The sequence below is a fragment of the Pan troglodytes genome, chromosome 10 (assembly GCF_028858775.2).
Source record: "Pan troglodytes isolate AG18354 chromosome 10, NHGRI_mPanTro3-v2.0_pri, whole genome shotgun sequence".
Classification (NCBI taxonomy): domain Eukaryota; kingdom Metazoa; phylum Chordata; class Mammalia; order Primates; family Hominidae; genus Pan; species Pan troglodytes.
In genome coordinates this window covers 8,307,839-8,329,497 of record NC_072408.2, presented here as the reverse complement: position 1 = coordinate 8,329,497, position 21,659 = coordinate 8,307,839, and the positions used below count along the sequence as shown (strand labels likewise).

The following is a 21,659-nucleotide window of genomic DNA, read 5'->3' as shown; positions in this document are numbered from 1 at the left end:
TGTTCCCAATGATCCTTTTATCTCATTGGTCATGACACAGGAAGTCAAAATAATTTTAGATGAACAAGGACATTAACTGAGTCTTCTTTGTATGCAAGTTTTTATATAACACACGGGTAAATCCATGGGAAAAAATGGAATGCATTCCTGCCAGAGAGCAACTTTAATTATTAATTTTTACCTACTTTATTATTCATGAATCATATTTCACTTTAGCGTCAAATTACAACTCTTTTTTTTTTTCCTTTTTGAGACAGGGTTTCACCTGTCACCTAGGCTAGAGTGCAGTGGCGCAATCTTGGCTCACTGCAAACTCTACTTCCCAGACTCAAGTGATCCTCCCACCTCAGCCTCCCAAATAGCTGGGACTATAGGCATACACCACCACACCTGGCTAATATTTGTATTTTTTGTAGAGACGAGGTTTCGCCATGTGCCTAAGCTGGTCTCGAACTCCTGGGCTCAAGCAATCCACCCACTTTCATCTCCCAAAGTGCTAGGATTACAGGCATGAGCCACCACGTCCGGCTAAACTGTAATTCTTGGGAAATAACCTTAGGAGAAAAAATCTGTACATCGAATTATATGTAATCCTAATGTTTATACTTTTAGGTAAAACATTACAGTAGCCATTAAACACAGATTCCTGTAAGACCACAGTAACAAACTATAAGGTGCTGTGCCCACAGGAAACTTTGGGAAGATAACCTAACAGAACTGACTACAAAAAGCTTTGTAACTTACTCTCCTTTTAAAGGAAATCTATGATATTCATCAAGGAGGAAGAAGAAAGAAACAAGCAGCTTCCCCAGAAAGCAAGCTGAAGCAAGCAGGATCAGATAAAGAACCAGTCATCTTCAGTTGTAATATGCTGGCATCTTTCTTTTCCTTTTCAGTTTTTTCATTTTTTAAACACAGACCATTCTCCCTCAAGCAAGAACACACATTATATAATTACTCTGAGCCACCATCCGCAGCCCCAGTCATCTCTCTTCCACTCTAACCACATTAAGAGCATATTCTCTGACACTATACTTCATGGATTGAAGATGCATATCCATAAATTTAAAAGTAAGAATATTTTTCTCTAAAGAGACACTTTCCTCATGAATTATATAGCAGTTTATGTCAAACTTGCACATGGCTTAATTTCTATATGGTAGATCTTTGAAGACACATTAAATGACTATCAATTCAAAATTTAAGGAAAAATATTTACAAGAATAAAGACTAAATACCTAGGTTTACATTTTCAGGTTACACTATGCAATAGATGCCTGAATATAATGGGATACTAACATAAAGTAATATCATAAAGCCCATTTTGCCAAGGAGATGGTCCAAAAGAAACCGTTTTCGGTCAACCTAAATAAACAAACTCAGCATATAGGTAAACCAGTCAAATATCTAATTTACAATTTATACTAGTAAATACATTCACTTGGTTACTACACGTACATTTAAAATGAAATATATGACAAAATAATATTAATTTAGAAATACTACTTTCTCCTACTCCCACATTCAACAAAACAATTTTATTCACTCTTTGAATGCATTCTTAACATCAATTCACCAAGGACAGAAGACACATCATAGTATAAAGTATTTGATATTACTGAGAAAGAAAAAAGTTATACCAATTAGATTATACCACGCCATTTACTTGTATGTGTATCCAAATTTCAGAGATGTTAAAATACAAAAACAAGGTCAGAAATGGCATTTCATTGTGACAAAAAGGAGAAAGGGAAAGTTACCTACACTTTTGTTTAATCTACAAATCTAAAAGTAATTCAACTGAATTATAGTAAATTGTATAAGAATATAGGCAGATGAATGTACTTACATTTTTACAGAAGGAAAAATGTGCAAATATATATGTATGCATATATAAACATGTACATGTGTAAACATACTATATACATATAAAAGAAATATAAAAATATTTTCAATATAATATCAAGGTATGGGAGACTACTGAATCTCTCTTTTTAATTTCTAAAGGGTCTGAATATTATGGGCAATGGTAAGAAAAGGAAATGTGGGCCGGGTGCAGTGGCTCACGCCTGAAATCCCAGCACTTTGAGAGGCCGAGGCTGGCGGATCACGAGGTCAGGAGATTGAGACCATCCTGGCTAACACAGTGAAACCCCGTCTCTACTAAAAATACAAAAAACTAGCCGGCTGTGGTGGCGGGCGCCTGTAGTCCCAGCTACTCAGGAGGGTGAGGCAGGAGAATGGTGTGAACCCGGGAGGCGGAGCTTGCAGTGAGCCAAGATCGTGCCACTGCACTGCAGCCTGGGCGACAGAGAGAGACTCCGCCTCAGAAAAAAAAAAAAAGAAAAGAAAAGGAAATGTGAGATGATTAGATAGCAGAATGAGAAAAGAGTGCTACTTCTCTTTTATAACATATATACATTGGTCTCTCTAATGTACAGTCACAGGACAGAATGTGATAGGTACTACTGGAAAAGCACAAGTAAAGGAAAGAGAGATTACTAGCGAAAGGAGGTCAGTAAAGTTTTCTTTTTCAAAAAAAGTAACATTTAAAATAGGTCAGATTCCCACAAACAAATAAAGGGAACAAAACTTTCAGTCAAAGAGAAAAGAATAAGAAAAGACAGATAAGAAAAAAAGCATTCATCTTCAAAATTTGACTGCTATCAAGCCAAAAATTGGTAATATCATCCTATAAACTAGTTCAAGTTTGCCAACACATTTTAGAAGATTTATGAAAAATAAAAACCTCCATTTTCATTGTATAAAAATTTTAGAAACTACTTGTAAAATCTTTAAAAGAAAATTTAAAAACTCAAAAGGCAATAATCTTTAGGCATTAAGTTGAAGCCTAGCAGCTATTTTCCCAAATGCCATCAGAAAGGTTCTCTTTCTCTTACACATACACACGTGCAAATAACACCTCCAGACTAAAAATCACTACCGGCATGATAGGAAAATGACCTCATTCATTCTTTGTGTTCCAAAAAAAAAAAAAAAGTTATGTAATCTGTTCATAGGATTTGGGCTAATCTTGTTGATTTTTGTTTTTAATCAAGGGTGTTCTTAGTATGCTCAGAATTTAGCCCAAATCCTATGAACAGATTACATAACTTTTTTTTTTTTTTGAGATGGGAGTTTCACTTTTGTTGCCCAGGCTGAAGTGCAGTGGCACAGTCTCAACTCACTGCAACCTCTGCCTCCCAGGTTCAAGCAATTCTTGTGCCTCAGCCTACCAAATAGCTGGGATTACAGGTGCCTGCCACCATGCCCGGCTAATTTTTTTTTTTTGTATTTTTTAGTAGAGACAGGGTTTCACCATGTTGATCAGGCTGGTCTCGAACTCCTGACCTCAGGTGATCCACCCGCCTCAGCCTCCCAAAGTGCTGGGATTACAGGCGTGAACCACCGTGCCTGGCCATAACATTTTTTTAACAAAGTCAGTTGTTTATAAATCAAAATATAACTACCTTAAAAACAATACTATAAATACACACTAGGTTGTCTTGGTAGTCCACAAAATTAAAGTTTAATCATGATGTAAAAGCCAAGAGCTAATAGTTCCAGATGAGTGACATGGTTTGGCTCTATGTCCCCACCCAAATCTCATGTTGAATTGTGATCCCCAGTGTCGGAGGTGGGGCCTGGTGGGAAGTGACTGGATCATGAAGGTGGTTTGTAATGGTTTAGCATCATCCCCCTAGTGCTGTCTTGTGATAGAGTTCTCACAAGATCTGGTTGTTTGAAAGTGTGTAGCACCTCCCCCTTTGCTGGCTCGCTCTCTCCTGCCGGCCATGTAAATGTGCCTGCTTCCCCTTCACCTTCTGCTATGACTGTAAGTTTCCTGAGGCTACTCCAGAAGCAGAAGCCTGTACAGCCCACAGAAACATGAGCCAATTAAAACTATTTTCTTTATAAATTACTCAGTCTCAAGTATGTCTTTATAGCAGCATGAGAACGAACTAATACAATGAGGTATGGAAAAGATGGTTAGCAAAGAAGATAAAATTAACCACCACAAAATAGAAAAACAAAGTTACCTCCATCATAACTACTCACAAGGCTAGCCCTAAGAATTTTATGTATATACGAACAACAAAACTGATCTCCAGTTCTCCTATCTTTCTCAGAATAATTGTAGCAGTGCAATATTTTGGCTTTCCCTCTGTATTCTGTATCTCTCTACTAGAGCTGGAGGACCTGAAATTAATATTAATAGTTTAGGATCCAAAATTACTTATTAGCCTTCCAACCAAATAACCTCCCAAGCTACTATCATTTAATATTGGCTTCGAACATGCAAAGACCAAAGACTTAAGAGTCCAAATTTCAGGGCTGGCTGCAGTGGCTCACCTCTGTAATCATATCACTTTGGGATGCAGAGGCAGATGGATCACTTGAGCCCAGGAGTTCGAGACCAGCCTAGGCTATCTGGCAAAAACCCATCTCTACAAAAAAAATACAAAAATTAGTTAGGCATGCTGGCATGCGCCTCTAGTCTCAGCTTCCCAGGAGGTTGAGGTGGGCGGATCACCTGAGCCCAAGAGGTCAAGGCTGCAGTGAGCCGTGATAGTGCCACTGCACTCCACCCTGGATGAGAGAGACCCTGCCTCAAAAAAAAAAAGCAACAAAAACAAAACAAAACAAAACAAAAAACAGTCCAAAGTTCAACAAGTCCTTTCTTTCTGATACTACTACATTCTGGGCACATGATAACTGGGATGACCAGCCTCTGTGGTATGTTAAGTGATACCTTCCAGTAGAGCTCAACCAGACCTTAAGGAACTAAAATTTCATCACTGGAATTTCTAGCTATTAGACAAGCTATAGATAAACGCCAATGCTAGCATAATCTATAAATGAAATGACAATAGCTTCCGTATTGATGGAGTCTTAGTCTCTTTGAGCCAGACGTATCCCTTAACTGAGTCCAGACTGAGAGAAGCATTAAAAAGTACAAGTGTAGAAAAACTGGCCCCTAGCAGCAAAACAACCCACATGCCAGTTCCACAGTACCTGTCCTGTAAGTGGGCATTCCAGCACGTGGGAAAGAGTGTGGCCTCAGTAAGATCCTCAAGTGAACAGACTCTGAATCGTCTAGCTGTCTACAGCCTCCTCTTCTAGGAGGTGAGGTCATTAATGAAAACTGAACACCTGAAAAGGATTTCTTTTCAGGAAGGAGAGACAGACACTGGAATTGTTAGGCATGACTCTGCTACCTACTTATGTAATACAGGACCAGTTGTTTAACTTCAAACATCTGTATAACAAAAATCTAGGCCAGGCACAATGGTTCATTCCTGTAACCCCAGCACTTTGGGAGGCCAAGGCGGGCAGATCACTTGAGGCCAGGAGTTCGAGACCACCCTGGTTAAGATGGTGAAACCCCATCTCTACTAAAAATACAAAAATTAGCTGGGCATGGTGGCGTATGCCTGTATTCCCAGCTACTCGGAAGGCTGAGGCACAAGAATCGCTTGAGCCCGGGAGGTGGAGGTTGCAGTGAGCTGAGATCATACCATTGCACTCCAGCCTGGGTGACAGAGGGAAAATCTGTCTTACAAAAAAAAAAAAAAAAAAAAAAAAAATATATATATATATATATATATATATATATATATGTAGAGAGAGTGAGAGAGAGACAGAGAGAGAGACAGACAGAGAGAGAGAGAGACAGAGAGAGAAATAGCGTGCGCACATGCACCAGGTGTGGTGGCTCATGCCTGTAATCCCAGCACTTTGGGAGGCCAGGGGGATCACTTGAGTCCAGGAGTTCAAGACCAGCCTAGACAGCATAGTGAGGCACCAGCCCTACAAAAAAATTAAGCAATTAGCTGGGCATGGTGGTGCGTGCCTGTGGTCCCACCTACTCAAGACACTGAGGTGGAAGGATCGCTTGAGGCTGGGAGGTCTAGGCTATAGTGAGCTGTCATCACGCCACTACACTCCAGCCTGATCAACAGAGTGAGATTCTGTCAAAAAAAAAAAACCTACATAAGAAACCTTTCCAACACATACCACCCCCCAACCCAGAAAGTCATGATGTAGACAGGGCAGCTAAAATGAACAAATATAACTAAACAAATTGCATTAAAATTTTTGGGTATCTTCCTTAGATTCAAAATACATCCCCTTTAAAGTAGCTGTCTAGTCGGAGGCAAAAATCCGCTATGCGTATTCCTCTCGAAAGACGAAAGGGCGAGATCTGTTCCAGGCATTTGGGTGGGGATGAGGTGGAGGCAGAGACAAAGAGAATAAAGAGGACTACAACAAAGGGAAAGCAGGACTGACACCTGAGGGGGCTGATTTGAAAAGAATGGCATAGAATAATCTATGACTGGTTTAACTATTACCCTCAAATTACCACCTTATTTTAAAAGAACCAAAATCAGCACACTGAGGAAGTTACTCCTGATTTGGGGGAGTAATTAAAATACTAGGGAAATTATTTTTTGATTTGGAAGGTATTAGGTAGACAAAGAAACCCCAATTTGGTCAGGGCCCCTGTGTTGTCCCGGCTTTCAGCAGCATTGATCCTTATTTGACTTACCAAAAAACTTTAACTCTTTTCAAAATGATTGCTTCCATTACAAAAAAAAAGGTGGGGGGGGGGGGGCGGAAATAAGTATATATTTATATCTATTTGAATGCACTGGGTTGGAAGTAACGGAGAATCCTCATCCAAACTGGCTTAAACAATCAGAAATTGTCCTATCTCACATAACAAGCAGCACAGAGGCAGTTTCAGGAATAGTCCATTTCAGTTCCAACTCTGCTTTGCTGAGGTTTTGTTAACTGTCACTCTCTGGACGCTGGCTTCATCTTAGGTTGGCAGAAGTAGCTGCAGCAATTACGGGTATCACATCCCGACAAGATAATGTTCAGGAGAAAGGGGTCATCTTTCTTCTTGCAAGTCTGTCTTATAAGAAAATCATTCCCAGAAGCCTCCCTGTGGTTCTTCCTTCCAATCACTAATGCGTATGTGCTCAATGTGAAACTAGTCACTAAGAAAGAGAATGCTATTATCCTGATTGACTTTAAAAAATCTGAATCTACTTCTGGAGCTGAGGAAATAGGGAATTATACATACTTGTGGTTGTGTTAGAATGGGAAAGTAGAAAATTAAATGTTAAGGCAAAAGGGAGAAACTGAAGTTTAATGTATAAAATTAATTTTAAAAGTAGGTCTCAGATCTGCAGAGGCTGGGACTAGGGTTGGGAAGAGATTTGCTGTAAAGGGGCAAAAGGGAACTTTCGGGGATGAGGAAATGTTCTATATATCTTGATCATGGTGGCAGTCACATTAAGTGTATAGATTTGTCAAAGCTCAAACAATCAGCTTAAAATGGGTGCATTTTATTGTATGTAAATTATGCCTCAAAGTTGTTGAGGTTTTTTAAGGGGCTTCTGCGGACTTCTTATAGAGCCCCTCCTTCAAATCGCTGCTCATATATCAATAACTTTATCAGACAGGTCTTTCTCGACTATCCCATAAATAATCACTTGGCTGAACTTCAAAACACACCCTGCCGCCCCCCCCCCCAAAATCTATATCCATTAAAATCCCAGTTCTTATATTCCCTCAAATCAGGAAATACAGTAAATCCACAATTCCTATTAATCTTTAGATCACACAATAATAGACTCTATTATTCTTTGGATCACTGAAAATTTCTAACTTTGATAAACCAAAGGCAACCTTTGTTATCTAAATTATATGAAAATCAGATGGTTGCCATTCTCTGAATACAAGTTTTGAATGGCATATTGAATCTAACAATCTCATATTAGAGTAAAATTGAGTATTTCTGCTGCAAACACTAAACTCTGTGAATCCATTAGTCATGGCATTAGAAAAAAGGTAACAAAGCACATTAAAAAGCAAAATTATAAGGCACAATACAATATACGGCACAGGGGACAATGTTCCCAGGGTGGTGCTGTAACATGGGAACATTCAGCTAAGATGGACAGCGTGAGTGAAAAAGGAGACAGCAAGCAATCCTGTATCAGCCTCCAGTACGCTTCTAAGTACTTTATTTATTTTATTTTATTTTATTCATTTTTTGAGACAGAGTCTCGCTCTGTCACCCAGGCTGGAGTGCGATGGCATGATCTTGGCTCACTGCAACCTCCACCTCCTGAGTTCAAGCGATTCTCCTGCCTCAGCCTCCCGAGTAGCTGGGACTACAGGCATGTGCCATCATGCCTGGCTAATTTTTGTGTTTTTAGTAGAGATGGGGTTTCACCATGTTGGCCAGGCTGGTCTCAAACTCCTGACCTCAGGTGATCCACCTGCCTCAGGCCTCTCAAAGTGCTGGGATTACAGGCGTGAGCCACTGCACCCAGCCACTCTAAGTATTTTAAACATGACAGCAAAGAAAAGCCTACTCACTATTAATCTAAATAGATCTAATATGCTCATTTTAGGAGAGAAATTCTCAGTTACATTCAGGGTTCCTGAGGCTACTCTAAATTTATCTACTTATCTAATGACTTTTCAAGCTCTGGTTTGTTTGCTTATTTGTATACTATCCAGAACCATCAGATGATGACTTTTTTGAAATATTAACTTGTCTATGTTACAGTGCCCAGTTATTCCATCAAATATTAATCTAGATGGTGCTTGTGAAGGTAGTTTGCTGACATAATTAAAGCCTCTAATCAAATTAAGTAAAAAAGACTATCCTAGATAATCCCAATGGGCATAAATGAATCCTTTGGAAAGATTTTAAAACAGGGCTGAGGATTCCCAGGAGAGAAAAGAAATTCTGCCTGTGGACCACAGCTTTGGCTTGTGCCTGCAACAGGTTCCATCCTGCTCACGATCTTCTCTTCCTGATAGCCTGCCACAGGGATTTCAGTCTTGCTTAGCCAGCCCCACGATTTTACAAGACTATTCTCTGTAATAAATCTCTTAATATATGTAGGCATATATTAATATATATAAATATACGTATAAATCTCATAATATATGTATGCTTCTGTGTGTGTTTATATGAGTGTGTGTATATATGTATTTATCTATCTCTATGTGTGTGTGTGTGTGTGTATATATATATATATATATAGCCTACTAATTCTGCTTCTCACTGAATTCCAACTAATATGCACCACAGTATGGAACATGAATTTAAAGTATTACTTCTTAGATTTAATTGGGGAAAATATTTTATATTTATAGATGTATTAATGGGCTTATCCAATCTTCTTTTTAAAATTGCAGTGAGTCAAGAGAGTAGGACAACACTAAATCATCTTCTGACAAGAACTCTTATTTTCTGTAACAGCCAACATGGGAAGGACCTATTTATTTATTTCTTTAGATCACAAAGAACAGGCCTGGGAATCCTTCATAATACAATCTGAACCATTTAATATTGGAGATCCTTTTATAAGAAGCACTATAAAATGCAAAGAATACTAAGGATTTTCTTGAGTTCAATTATTGTAACAGTCTCCTTTCATTTTTGCACTTAGTGGGTTGCTGAACACCCTTAAGAAATTAATTCTACATGCTGAATCTACAGTGTGGCACTACAGTTACATTAGTTGAGGAACTATTTAAAGAGTAAAACAAAGACTAAAGCAATCACAACTAGCAATATCAGAACTTTACCAGAACGAACACAGACTGATTGTATCAAAAAGTAGGGTACCTAAAGAGGTACAGTTCAACTTGACATATAATCAGCTGTTCTTTAACTCTGATCAAGCAAAATTCCAAACAAGCCCCAGCAGTAGCAAGAGCAGCAGCAGCAATTCACTCTAGTATAAGACTGTAACCTTATTTAATGCTCACTTTCCCAGAAAGTCCCAAACAAAACCCCCTGATGGTACAGGGACAGAAACCTGGCATGGAGGGTACAATTTGCACGAGACTGGCTTTCTGAGAAACAGCCATGGCCAAGGGGCAGAAGGAGCATACACATATAAACACACAGACGCCAAAAACCCCAATGGAACAGGACCATGGTAAGACAAAAAGAAAAATGAAGAAACTCAAATGATAAACTACAGGGAGACAGACACAGGCATAGGAAATAGTGGAATGGCAACATAAGAAGCAAATGATTAGTAAGAAACACAGCAGCCACACACATGCAAATGAGTACTAAATCTGGGAACAAGAGGTATAACATAATCCCAACTGTCTTTGACAAAGAATGCACTGATTATCTCCTAAAATAAGCAGAGCTCAGTTTATAAAAATGGCATTCAAGGGCATAAGTGAAACTAAAATCTACCTTAGTTTGTAAGCAAGCCATAATACTAAATATAACCACTTCTACTTAAGACATTGGGTCCAGATGGGGTAAAAGAATAAATCACCTAAGGGTAAGGAGTCTTCAAATAACAGTTGCCAGGAAGTCCAAAAAGAACATAACTAGCCTTGGCAGAACAGAAAGAAAATTGATTTGGAATTTACAAACCCCATTCTATTAGCTCTGGCTCAACCACTGTGTCACTTCAGCAATAACTTCTCTGGGCCTCAGTTTCCTCTTCCATAAAATGCCATGCTCGATCACTTTCACAAATTCCATGATTTTACCGTTTATTCAACATCTTAAACTATGTTACCAAGGAACAAACTACAAAGCTGGTAGCAAAAGCTGAGTTATGAAAGCTGTTCCTTTTTTTTTTTTTCCAGTAGCCAAGAAACTGTGCTGAATTCTAAAACAAAATTATAATGCAATAGGGCCAGAGGACAGAACTCTACAGTGCTTTTTCCAACTTTTATGAGAGTTACATTCTGTGGAAAGAGTAGATCATTTACAACTCTTTCTCAAAATGTGAGAAATACAGTGGCTAATAAAAGCTGCTATTTGGTGTGCTTTGGATATCAAATACAGACTTAGTCCTATTTCTTACTCTCCTTCAGTTCACATCCATCTCCCAAAATCAATATTGGTGCCAAAAATGAGTCAAAAACATTTTCAAGCAAGCTGCCTGAAATAGCAAGCAATAATTTCAAATGTAGATTTCTAATAAGAAATCAAACCATAAAATAAAACTTATTCAAGGAATTTCTTTTCTGAAATATATTTAGTGGGAAGTCACTAATCAATCAAAAGCACCGCATTTTTGTATCTATGCAGTACTGCTGCAGATTTCAAGCCTTTCCAAAAGCAAAGAGAGGCATGTATTCACGTAAGCACGTAATGGGTGAGGGGGTATATACACATGTGTGCATATGTGTGCATGTGTGTGTTGTGGGGAAGGCTGCAGTGCAAAAATGAAGACTAAAAAATGTACATAATCTAATCTTGAGGCTATGGTAGTTTTAAAATTCTGACTTAGAGAATTTTATCCATATATCTTATCCAGAACTGAACAAAATGAGTAGAGTTAATACCAAAATAAGAGGAAATAAGTGAGCAGGTAATCAGCCCGTGTTATTTACACTTTCAGTACAGTGAAAGAGAACTGTGAAGGTTAGACTTTATAGTTTTGGTTTCTTGAAAATTAAAATTCTATGACTATAGAATAGGAAAAAATAATACCTTCAGAGGACAGTATCAAGTCTACCACTAACCCCAAAACTTTAAAACTTAGTAAAAAATTTATGGAAGTACTCTAATACTTCTCAGCCTTCAAGATCATTAAAAAAAAAAAAAAATTATTCTTAAGGATCAGTCCTCAAAAGGCCAAGTAGATTAGTGACCCCTTTCTGTCACTGTCAGTCTTTCTGGCTGTTCAGAATACAGGTAATTAACAAAGTTCTACCGGCAGAGTTGTTTCTGCACAGTTTTACATTTATGTTAGACATGTGGTGTAAAAGAAGAGGTCAAGAGGCACATGCTTGACCTTTAGCATAAAATAATAAGAAAACACACCAAAAAAATTATAGGAGACCTGTCTGCCTAGATCTGTTCAAACACAGAATATTTTGAAGAATTCCAAGTTAGAGACAGCTTCATAAAAAAACATATCCGTGGCTCCTAAATTGTCCTCAAAGTGTCTCTCCTCCTAATTTTGATCTAATGCACTGAAGTAACAGCATGCTTTTCAACAACAAAAACTGTGAAAAGTCTAAAAATTTACAGCCCAACAGAGCATTAGCTCAACAACAAAGGTCTAAACCAGTGATAAAAGATTAACTCCTTTGCTTGAGGATCATTTGATCATTATACAGAGAAATTAAAAAGTAGACATTTGTCCTCTCTTGATTTGCCAGTAAAAAAAACTTTAATTTTAAATTAATGAATACTCTCTTTTTTGTCAATCAATGATGTTACAGCCCATAGCTTCCCAATTTATTCCCATTCTATGTTGCCTTTCAGACACCGCAACAAAGAACGCACACTGACCTAGAAAAAAGGCAGCTAATACAGTAATAGCAAGAATTCGAGAACCTAAATTCAGAGTTAGATACACTGAAAAAGTATGTCCCCAAAAGCATACTTTTAAAACCATACTTTAACCTCATAAGCCCCAATCAGCTTCACTTTCTTACCTTTCCAACTCAGCTATCTTCTTATCTTTGTCATTCTTCTCATTTTCCACCTCCTTCAAGATTTCTAAGAGTCGATCAACTTCTGCCTGGGCCTTGCTAGATTCATCTTTGTACCTGGTGATCTCTCTCTCCAAGTGCTGTATTCGGTCACTCATCTCTGGACTGGCTCTGGCTTCCAATGCTGCCTCATGTGCCTACAAAGAAAAGCATTTCAATCCTATCAGATACACACAGGTGGCAATGGGCAAACCATGTCCCAAACAATGATTTATATTCCAATTTAAGTACAGAATTATCAAATATCTACCAGTTTGTAATTTATAAGGTTTTTATCTGCTTAAGTATTATATAGACAAATATTAGTAATAAATGGAGAATTATCTTAGGTTCCAAGTAGATTAGTTGTTTTAAATAACACATCTCTGAATATTATTAAATCAAACACCATCATAAGCCAAAAGATGCTTCAGAGTTTAGTGAGACAAACTAACAGTCATTGAACTGTTGTTATTGATCTCTCCAAAAGAATATCAAAAGGCAACACCAGGGACTCACTGCTGATCGTACAGCCGGACCAGTGCAGAGACCTAACTCCCACTAGACCCTAACTTCCATTTCCATTTCCTATATGCTGCTTTACCTAACACGTGTGACTCACATGGCCTTGGGCATCTAGAATCATACAGATACTGGGAGTGTGATGCCATAATAATGTGAGTCAGGTTAAGAAAACAGCTGCTACCATCACACAGGTACCTCCCTCATGCAAGGATTAGAGAATTTACGAAATAATATGGGACAAACAAATGAATTCAGAAATCGAGAACCACACTTAAGGATGGGCTCAGTGGCTTGAACCTGTAATCCCAGCACTATAGGAGGCCCAAGCAGGGGGACTGCTTGCAGCCATAAGTTGAAGACCAGCCTGGGCAACACAGCAAGGCCCCATCTCTATTGGAAAAAAAAATTGTTTAAGAAAAATTTTTTTAAAAGAACCACACTAAGATCTGAGAAAAAAATTTTTATTCAGGATCCTACAAAAGTCAACTAATATTGTTAATGCATTTTGGAATACAAAACAGTTTCAATAATTACAAACTAATTTTCAAGTCCCTAGCTGTCTTCTGGAATCTCTAAAGCCATGTATGTATAATGTGTTTAATGAGAAGACAAAAGCTTAGACGTTTTATTTTTTCTTATTCAATAGACAACAGAATATATTTAGTCCCTTAAAATGGTTTGAAAAAACATTAAAGGAGAAAATATATATTCTTAGGAAATATTTCAGAAAGCTCTGAAGCAAAGTACCCTGAGTAAATGAGAAATGTTTATATAATTATATTAAACGCTTGGTGAAAGTAACAGCTATACTTTTAAGATAAGTCCTTTCCCAAGTTCATTTGTTTAAGGCTTCACATGTGTAGAAAAAAATCTTTTATGTCTTAAATATAGGCTTCCCTAACCCTTAACCTTGATACACATATGAAGTATATTTTAAGAAACAAAAATCATATAAGTTTGGAAGGTAAGAAGAGAGCACTGTTCTGCACTGAATGTTGTCCAATGTCTAAAATCAGTTGTTTCACGTGGTTTCCCAGTTTTTGAGTTGTTAATTGTAGGAGGGAAATTCCTGTAGTAGTCAATCCTTCATGGGCAGGAGAAGGCTATAAATATATCTAATAGAAAAGGAGAGAGGGAAGAAGACCATAAGGAGTACCAAGATCAGGAGATATTTCAATAGAAAGCTGATCATATTACACATAAAGAGAGGGGACAACAAAGGGGAAGAGATTGAAGATGCAAACAAAAGCAGAAGTAACTGAGAAAATTCTTAGTATCTACGAAGAAAGGTGACGAAATAGGCAATAGGAGGCAGCTTGATGTAGGGGCACAAAAGATGATTGTGTAAACAAAAGTGAAGGTCAGCTGCCATTTAATGTCACTGAGATAATTCTGATTTCTAATAATTTTTTATAAATTATTTATTATAACTCCACAAATATAAATATAACTACTGCATATCAGCATTCTGGGCCTTCATACATGCTGGTGAGTCCTTACTTTGAGGTCTCGGCTTAGAAAGTGTCGCTTTTGTTAGGAGGTTCTCCATGACCTTGACCTAAGTTAGTTCTCCTTGATATAAGCTTCCCTCACACCATGTGATTTACTACAATTACCTTTTTAAGTGTCTATCTTCCTGATAGAGGCTATAAATTATATAAGTCGAGGGACAGGTCTGTCTTGTCCACCACTATATATCCTCAGTGCACAGTGTGGTAACTGACAGAGTAAAAACTCAATTATTTGTAGAAAAAATGAATATGCAAAAGCAGTGTGCTAGTTTCCATTTGATTTAAGACAGCCCATAGGCCTAAACGGTAGGAAAAGAAAAATGATTGGGAAGAAGAGAAATTAATCAGTAATTAAATATAAGTGCAAGATTAAATGTAGCTGGAAGATTATTAAGAATATCAAATAAGGCCAGGTGCAGTGGTTCACGTCTCTAATCCCAGCACTTTGGGAGGCTAAGCTGGGAGAATTCCTTGAGCCCAGGAGTTCAAGACCTGCCAGGGAAACACAATGGGACCTCGCCTCTACAAAAAAAAATAAAATAATAATGATAAAGATAATAAAAGAATACTAAATGACAATCTTTAAAGACAAAATAAATCAAACTAGGAAAAAAAAAAAACAAAGATACTATAAACCTTCCCTTCCCTTATGACAACAAATTCTGTATCAGAGTATTTACATCTAAACTCTTGCTGAGTTATTTTGTACTTTAAAATAAAATTCTAAGAATTTTAAACCCCTTAAAGACCTTTACAACTATATAAATTATAATACAAACTCAAAAAAAGGCATATTTTTGAAATCAGTGTTATAAACATCCCTTTAAAAGGGATTTCTAAGCCAGGTGCAGTGACTGGCTCACGCCTGTCACCCCATCACTTTGGGAGGCCGAGGTGGGTGGATCACCTGAGGCCAGGAGTTTAAGACCAGCCTGGCCAACACAGCAAAACCCCATCTCCACTAAGAGTACAAAAATTAGCCAGGGGTGGTGGCGCACACCTGTAATCCCAGCTACTTGGGAGGCTGTGGCACGAGAATTGCTTGAACCCGGGAGGTAGAGGCTGCAGTGAGTCGAGATTGTGCCACTGCACTCCAGCCTGGGCAACAGAGTGAGACTCTGTCACAAAAAATACATGAAGATAAAATGGATTTCTAAATTGTGGAATATGACATTTAATTCAAGATGTAAGCATTTCTTCTGTCCATAGAGTCACTTATCATGGTATCAATATGAAAGGTATTTTCTGGATGAAGGTGTTTTATTTCATGCCTTCATTTTCTTCTCCCCTTTCTTACCCATTAAGTTCTAACTATACGTTAACCTATGCTTTAAAAATGCAGATACTCCATACACCTTGCTTTTAGAATGTGAAAAGGTCAACATTCAGAAGCAAAAGCTGCAAACTTTAGTGAAGTAACAGTATTTGTATAAAATATCACCTTTGGACAAGAGAGGCTGACCTAACAGTGAATAATCCTCCTTAAAATACTGAGTTAAAGGTTAAGCTCTCCATCCACAGGCCTTGTTCTACTGAAAAACACCTACCTTTAACATTATTAAAACCTCAGTACTCATACACTGGAGGCAAAGATTTTGTTCTTTTGTATTTCATACATGTCATAGTAAAACATGTAAGATTACAAAACCATGCAGATAATCATATTCCCATAGAAATCAACATTTTCACCACATAACCTATTTAATGAGAAAGTAAAGACTAAGACAAGTTTTTTTCCTTATTCAATAAGCAACAAAACATATTTAGTCCCTTAAAATGGTTTCAAAAAATATTAAAGGGGCAAACATACATACTTAGGAAAGCTCTGATTCAAAGTACTTTGAGCAAAAGAGAAACGTTTATGTAAATTTTGTTAAATGCTTTGTGGAAGCAATAGAGGTACTTTCCAGATTAAGTCCTCTACCAATTTCTTTTGTTTCAGGTTTCATCAGTTGTCAAAATTCAGTTACTAAGCATGGCCTTTACAAAAGACTCTATTGGCAGATACATATTTTAATGTGTTAGCAAAACTGTACCCTAAACTGGTGTGGCTAAAAGCCACAACATGGTGGAAATAAAAGCAAAGAGAAGCAGTCCTGAATGAATTAACTCACTAGGAACAAAACAAGGTAAAAGCAGCAGAAACGCAAACAGTTTCCAAAGTCTCAGGAAAAATTTTGGTCTTAGAGAAGCCTTTCTATTTTGTAGTCACCTCAATATAAATTAAAAAAAAAAAAAAACAACAACCTAGAGTTCCTATTTCGGGAAGGGAGAGGTGAGAAGGTTAAGTATATTCATTTATCTATAGGGTGATAAAAATGTCATTCACACAAAAGCCAGAAAAGAAACTATCAACTGGGACTTTCTGGCAACACTTGGCTAGGTCACTCACTGGCTTGGATGAGTGGCTCCACACTATTCCAGGATGCCAAAGACAGTAAGAAGCATCAGGGAGAAAAGAAGAAAGAAAAGTACAGAAAATGGTTTTAAGAGTAAGATAATCAAGGGAAACAAAATTAACGGTTAAAAAAATGGTGAAAAAAAAACCAATAAAAAAATCAGAGTACAGAAATAAATATTTCACTCTACAAGGAAAAAAAAAAGCATTAAGCATTTTTAAAATTCTGATAACTCAAGGCTGAGCATAGTGGCCTTGCTCCCAGCAGTTTGGGAGGCCATGGCAGAAGGATCTCTTGAGGCAGGGGTTTGAGACCAGCCTAGGCAACATGGCAAGACCCCTCTATTTAAAAAAAAAACAAAAGGCCAGGTGTGGTGGCTCATGCCTGTAATCCTAGCACTTTGGAAGACTGAGGCGGGTGGATCATGAGGTCAGGAGTTTGAGACCAGCCTGGTCAAAATAGTGAAACCCCATCTCTACTAAAAATACAAAAATTAGCCGGGCGCAGCGGCATGCACCTGTAAACCCAGCTACTCTGGAGGCTGAGGCAGGAGAATCACCTGAGACCGGGAGGCAGAGGTTGCAGTGAGCCGAGGTTGTGCCACTGCACTCCAACCTGGGCGACAAGAGTGAGACTCTGTCTCAAAATTAACTTAGCCAGGTGTTGTGGCATGGGTCTGTAGTCCCAGCTCTTCAAGAGGATGAGGCAGGAAGATCACTTATACCTAGAAGTTTGAAGTCACAGTAAACTATGATTACGCCACTGCACTCCAGCCTGGACGACAGAGCAAGACCCTGTCTCTAAAAAACAAAGAAAAAAAGACCAAAAAATCTGATATCTCAAAAGTTGAGTTTCAATCCTTTCCTCAATAAATTCTGAGGATATTATCTCACGCTGAAGACATGGAATGCCAATATTCAGATACAGGATATACATTCTTAAGCTATAAATAGGTCAAAAATGACTCCAATTATCATTACCTCAAGACCAGTCATTTCCTACTCCAAACAAAACAGAGAAGAAATCTACTTTTAAAATTTCAATGATAAGCACAGGCTTTTGAAAAAATGTGAATTAGAACACTAATAATACAGTAATAGTTTCCAAGAAGAAAATACGCCAAATAGTCCTTCATGTAAATCTACACATAAGCTATAAACCAAAAAATAGACCCTAATGTAGAAGGTGAAGACAATAAAATTCTAGGCCCAATAAGTTGCTAAGAAAAATTAAAAATATAACAAATAAAAAAAACTTTCTGACAATATGTGCCCTGTCTTTAAAAAAAAAGCTAGGAAATTAACATTCTCCAAAATGAGATAAAATCTGAAACAGGATATTTAACAATTATTCTGAGTCTCAGACCTTACTACATATGTTAAATTAGAAAATATGCTCCCACTTATTCTTTTTTTTTTTTTCTTTTTTTTTTTTGTGAGATGGAGTCTTGCTCTGTCGCCCAGGCTGGAGTGCAGTGGCAGATCTTGGCTCAATGCAACCTCTGCCTCCTGGATTCAAGTGATTCTCCTGCCTCAGCCTCCTGAGTAACTAGGATTACAGGCCTGCGCCACCAAGCCTGGCTAATTTTTTTGTGTGTTTAGTAGAGATGGGGTTTCGCCATGTTGGTCAAGCTGGTCTCGAACTCCTGACCTCGTCATCTGCCCGCCTCGGCCTCCCAAAGTGCTGGGATTACAGGCATGAGCCACCGTTTTTTCTTTTTTTAAGAGATGGGGTCTCACTCTGTGGCACAGGCTGGTGTCCAACTCCTGATCAAGTAATCCTCCCACCTCAACCTCCCAAGGAGCTGGAATTACAGGCATGAGTTACCACACCTGGCAGAAGTCTGATTCTAATGGAAGAAAAATATCAGGTAACAGAGATTTTTACACTCTGGTCTCATATTTTACCCACAAGAGAGTTGCATATTTTAATCTTTCTCTGAACTGTCAATTTTCAAAGATTTGGGGATTATCTTGAATAAAATAAAGTAGGATAAGAATGCTAAGATAATTAATTCAGATATACATGGTATTTTAAAGTTTGGCGGATTATTATTCCATTGGTAAATTATTCCATATAAACATGCTAAGGTTATCTACTATGTTCTTATTTAAGGCAAAGCAAAAAAATGTGAAATTTTTTCTTTAACCTTTTTCAATTGTGATTCCATTTTCAGACACTCCTCCTTCTTCTGCTCCAAAGCAATCTCTAGTGTCTTAAGCCGTGAGTCCTTTTTCAGTCCTGAGGATGCCAGAGAAGAAGCATGCTCTTTCAGATCCAAAAGTGAAGCCTAAAAGAAGGAACACACATCTAGAATAAATAATTTTAAAAAAAATAGAGGTTTAAATTTTTAAATTTATCATGGTAGCTGTAATTTCCTTTCTATTACCAAATGCTGACATACTCCCATTTCAAGGAAACTCATTCATGAAATATAAAACAATATTAGCTCTAGCTTTCAACTCTTAACAAATAAGATGGATTCTCAAGAAATACCCATTGAACAGTGATGTAAAGAGTTCTGTCAATACAAAATAAACCAAAGTAGATCAAGCTTTGTGAATGTAAGTAGTCAAACCTCAGTAGCTACGTTAACTTAAACAGAAAACATTTTTCGGCCAGATACCTGTAAACCCAGCATTTTGGGAGGCTGAGACAGGGGGATCACTTGAGGCCAGGAGTTCAAGACCAGCCTGGGCAACATAGCAAGACCCTGTCTTCACACAAAAAAATTTTTTTTAACTTAGCTGGGCATGGTAGTGCACACGTATAGTCCTAGCTACATGGAAGACTGAAATAGGAAGATCCCTTGGGCCCAGGAGTTCAAGACTGCAGTGAGCTATGATAATGCCACTGCACTCCAGCCTGGGCAACAGAGTGAGACACAGTCTCTTAAAAGAAAAAAAAAAATCACATTTTTCCCCATTAAAAGAAAAATTCTATTAGGAATTTAAACTTTCATAACATTGCCTAAAGATATTAGAAAGAAAATCCACAGAAAGATGCTAAAGCTCATGCATTATCATCATCTGATTACATAGCATGAGGCATCTTTGCTATTTAGGTCATATTAACAGGATTCTCCAAAAACAAGATCAAAGTATATTAAGTCACCTAATTTAATAGCTGTTGTGTTCTTTGATAGTTGCTATACATAAAATTTCCTCCTTTTGCATATTCCTTTTATCTATCAACTTTCTTATCTTTAGCACACTATTTCTCCAAATGTATCTGAGCTTCAGTTACTTTAGGTCTATAAAAATATTAGTAAGTAAAAAACCAACATAAAACAAAGTGAGTAATACTTAGAAAATGAATGAACCAAGCCGCTATGTCTCTGCAAAGCTTTCTGAAATATTCCTTAAGGTATTCACAAAAGCCTGCTAAAAGAATATTAAAAAAATTTTCCATCGAATACTTTTTTACATGCATTATGTAAACACCAACATACAGACACATGCAATGATTAAGCAAACAAACTAATTCCATTTTGGGGAGCTTAACCTCTTTCTCTGAAAGGTCGCCTTGCAACAGGCTGACTTTTTCCTTCAAGTCTTTAAGATCTTTTTTGTAGTTATCAATTTCCTCTTGCTTCTCTCGCTCATCTCTGTCCCTCTGCTCCTTTAAGCGTTCAATTGTCCGCTCCTGATGAGAGAATATATCAACATGTGAAGAAATTCCCTTTTGCACTTATATGACTGTAATTCTGCTTTTAGCAGAATTTCAAACTTCTATATTCAAAAGACAATGGTAAGTTTTTAAAGAATCCACTTTTTTTTTTTTTGAGACAGAGTTTCGCTCTTGTTGCCTAGGCTCAAGTGTAATGGCGCAATCTTGGCTCACCACAACCTCTGCCTCTCGGGTTCAAGCGATTCTCCTGCCTCAGCCTCCCAAGTAGCGTGCCACCACGCCTGGCTAATTTTGTATTTTTAGTAGAGACAGGGTTTCTCCACGTTGTTCAGGCTGGTCTTGAACTCCTGACCTCAGGTGATCCACCCGCCTCGGCCTCCCAAAGTGCTAGGACTACAGGTGTGAGCCATTGTGCCTGGCCAGAATACATTTTTTAAATAATTCACCCTTCTTATTCATCTTGCCATAACAAGGATATAGGTTTATTCATTTGAATCCCAAGGTTTCTTTTCTTATAATCTCAACTAGTATTTGATATCACTAAAGTATTCTTTTGCAATACTTCCATTTATTCAATTTCCAGGTAACTAAAAGCTTATATATACACCCTAAGGACAATAACTAACAAATATTTCTTCTCTATATATTATTCACATGTTGCTCACAAGGCAATGGAAACAACTCACAACTCACACACCAAAAAAGGGGGGAATGGGAAAGATTTTGATATACTGAGCTTAAAATATAAAGGAAGGTAAAGAAAAGAGAAATCATCAAAACTTTCTGTCAACAGATACTCAAGAAGTTTGAAAATCAGAGCAATTTGGCCAGGTGCAAGGGCTCATGCCTGTAATCCCAACACTTTGGGAGGCCGAGGTGGGTGGATCATTTGAGGTCAGGAGTTCAAAACCAGTCTGGCCAACATGGCAAAACCCCGTCTCTACAAAAAATACAAAAAATTAGTTGGGCATGGTGGCTCATGCTTGTAATCTCAGCTACTCGGGAGGCTGAGGCAGGAGAATCGCTTGAACCTGGGAGGTGGAATTTAGTGAGACAAGATCACGCCACTGCACTCCAGCCTGGGCACAGAGTGAGACTCCAT

At 37.8% G+C, this 21,659-nt stretch overlaps 1 protein-coding gene across 50 annotated transcripts in view; it reads right to left on the bottom strand.

Moving 5' to 3' along the window:
• Positions 1-21,659, bottom strand: part of ERC1 (ELKS/RAB6-interacting/CAST family member 1) — a 536,900-nt gene that overhangs the window by 315,816 nt on the left and 199,425 nt on the right. For all 50 annotated transcript variants that reach the window (XR_010148221.1, XR_010148222.1, XR_010148220.1 and 47 more), the window contains 3 exons: positions 20,432-20,572; positions 19,077-19,217; positions 12,457-12,650 (listed from right to left, as the gene is read on the bottom strand). Coding sequence is in view for 47 of the 50 variants with exons in the window: in XM_054663959.2 (XP_054519934.1) it covers positions 12,457-12,650; positions 19,077-19,217; positions 20,432-20,572 (476 nt within the window). In the remaining 3 variants the exon portion in view is untranslated. The remainder of the gene's footprint in view (positions 1-12,456; positions 12,651-19,076; positions 19,218-20,431; positions 20,573-21,659) is intronic.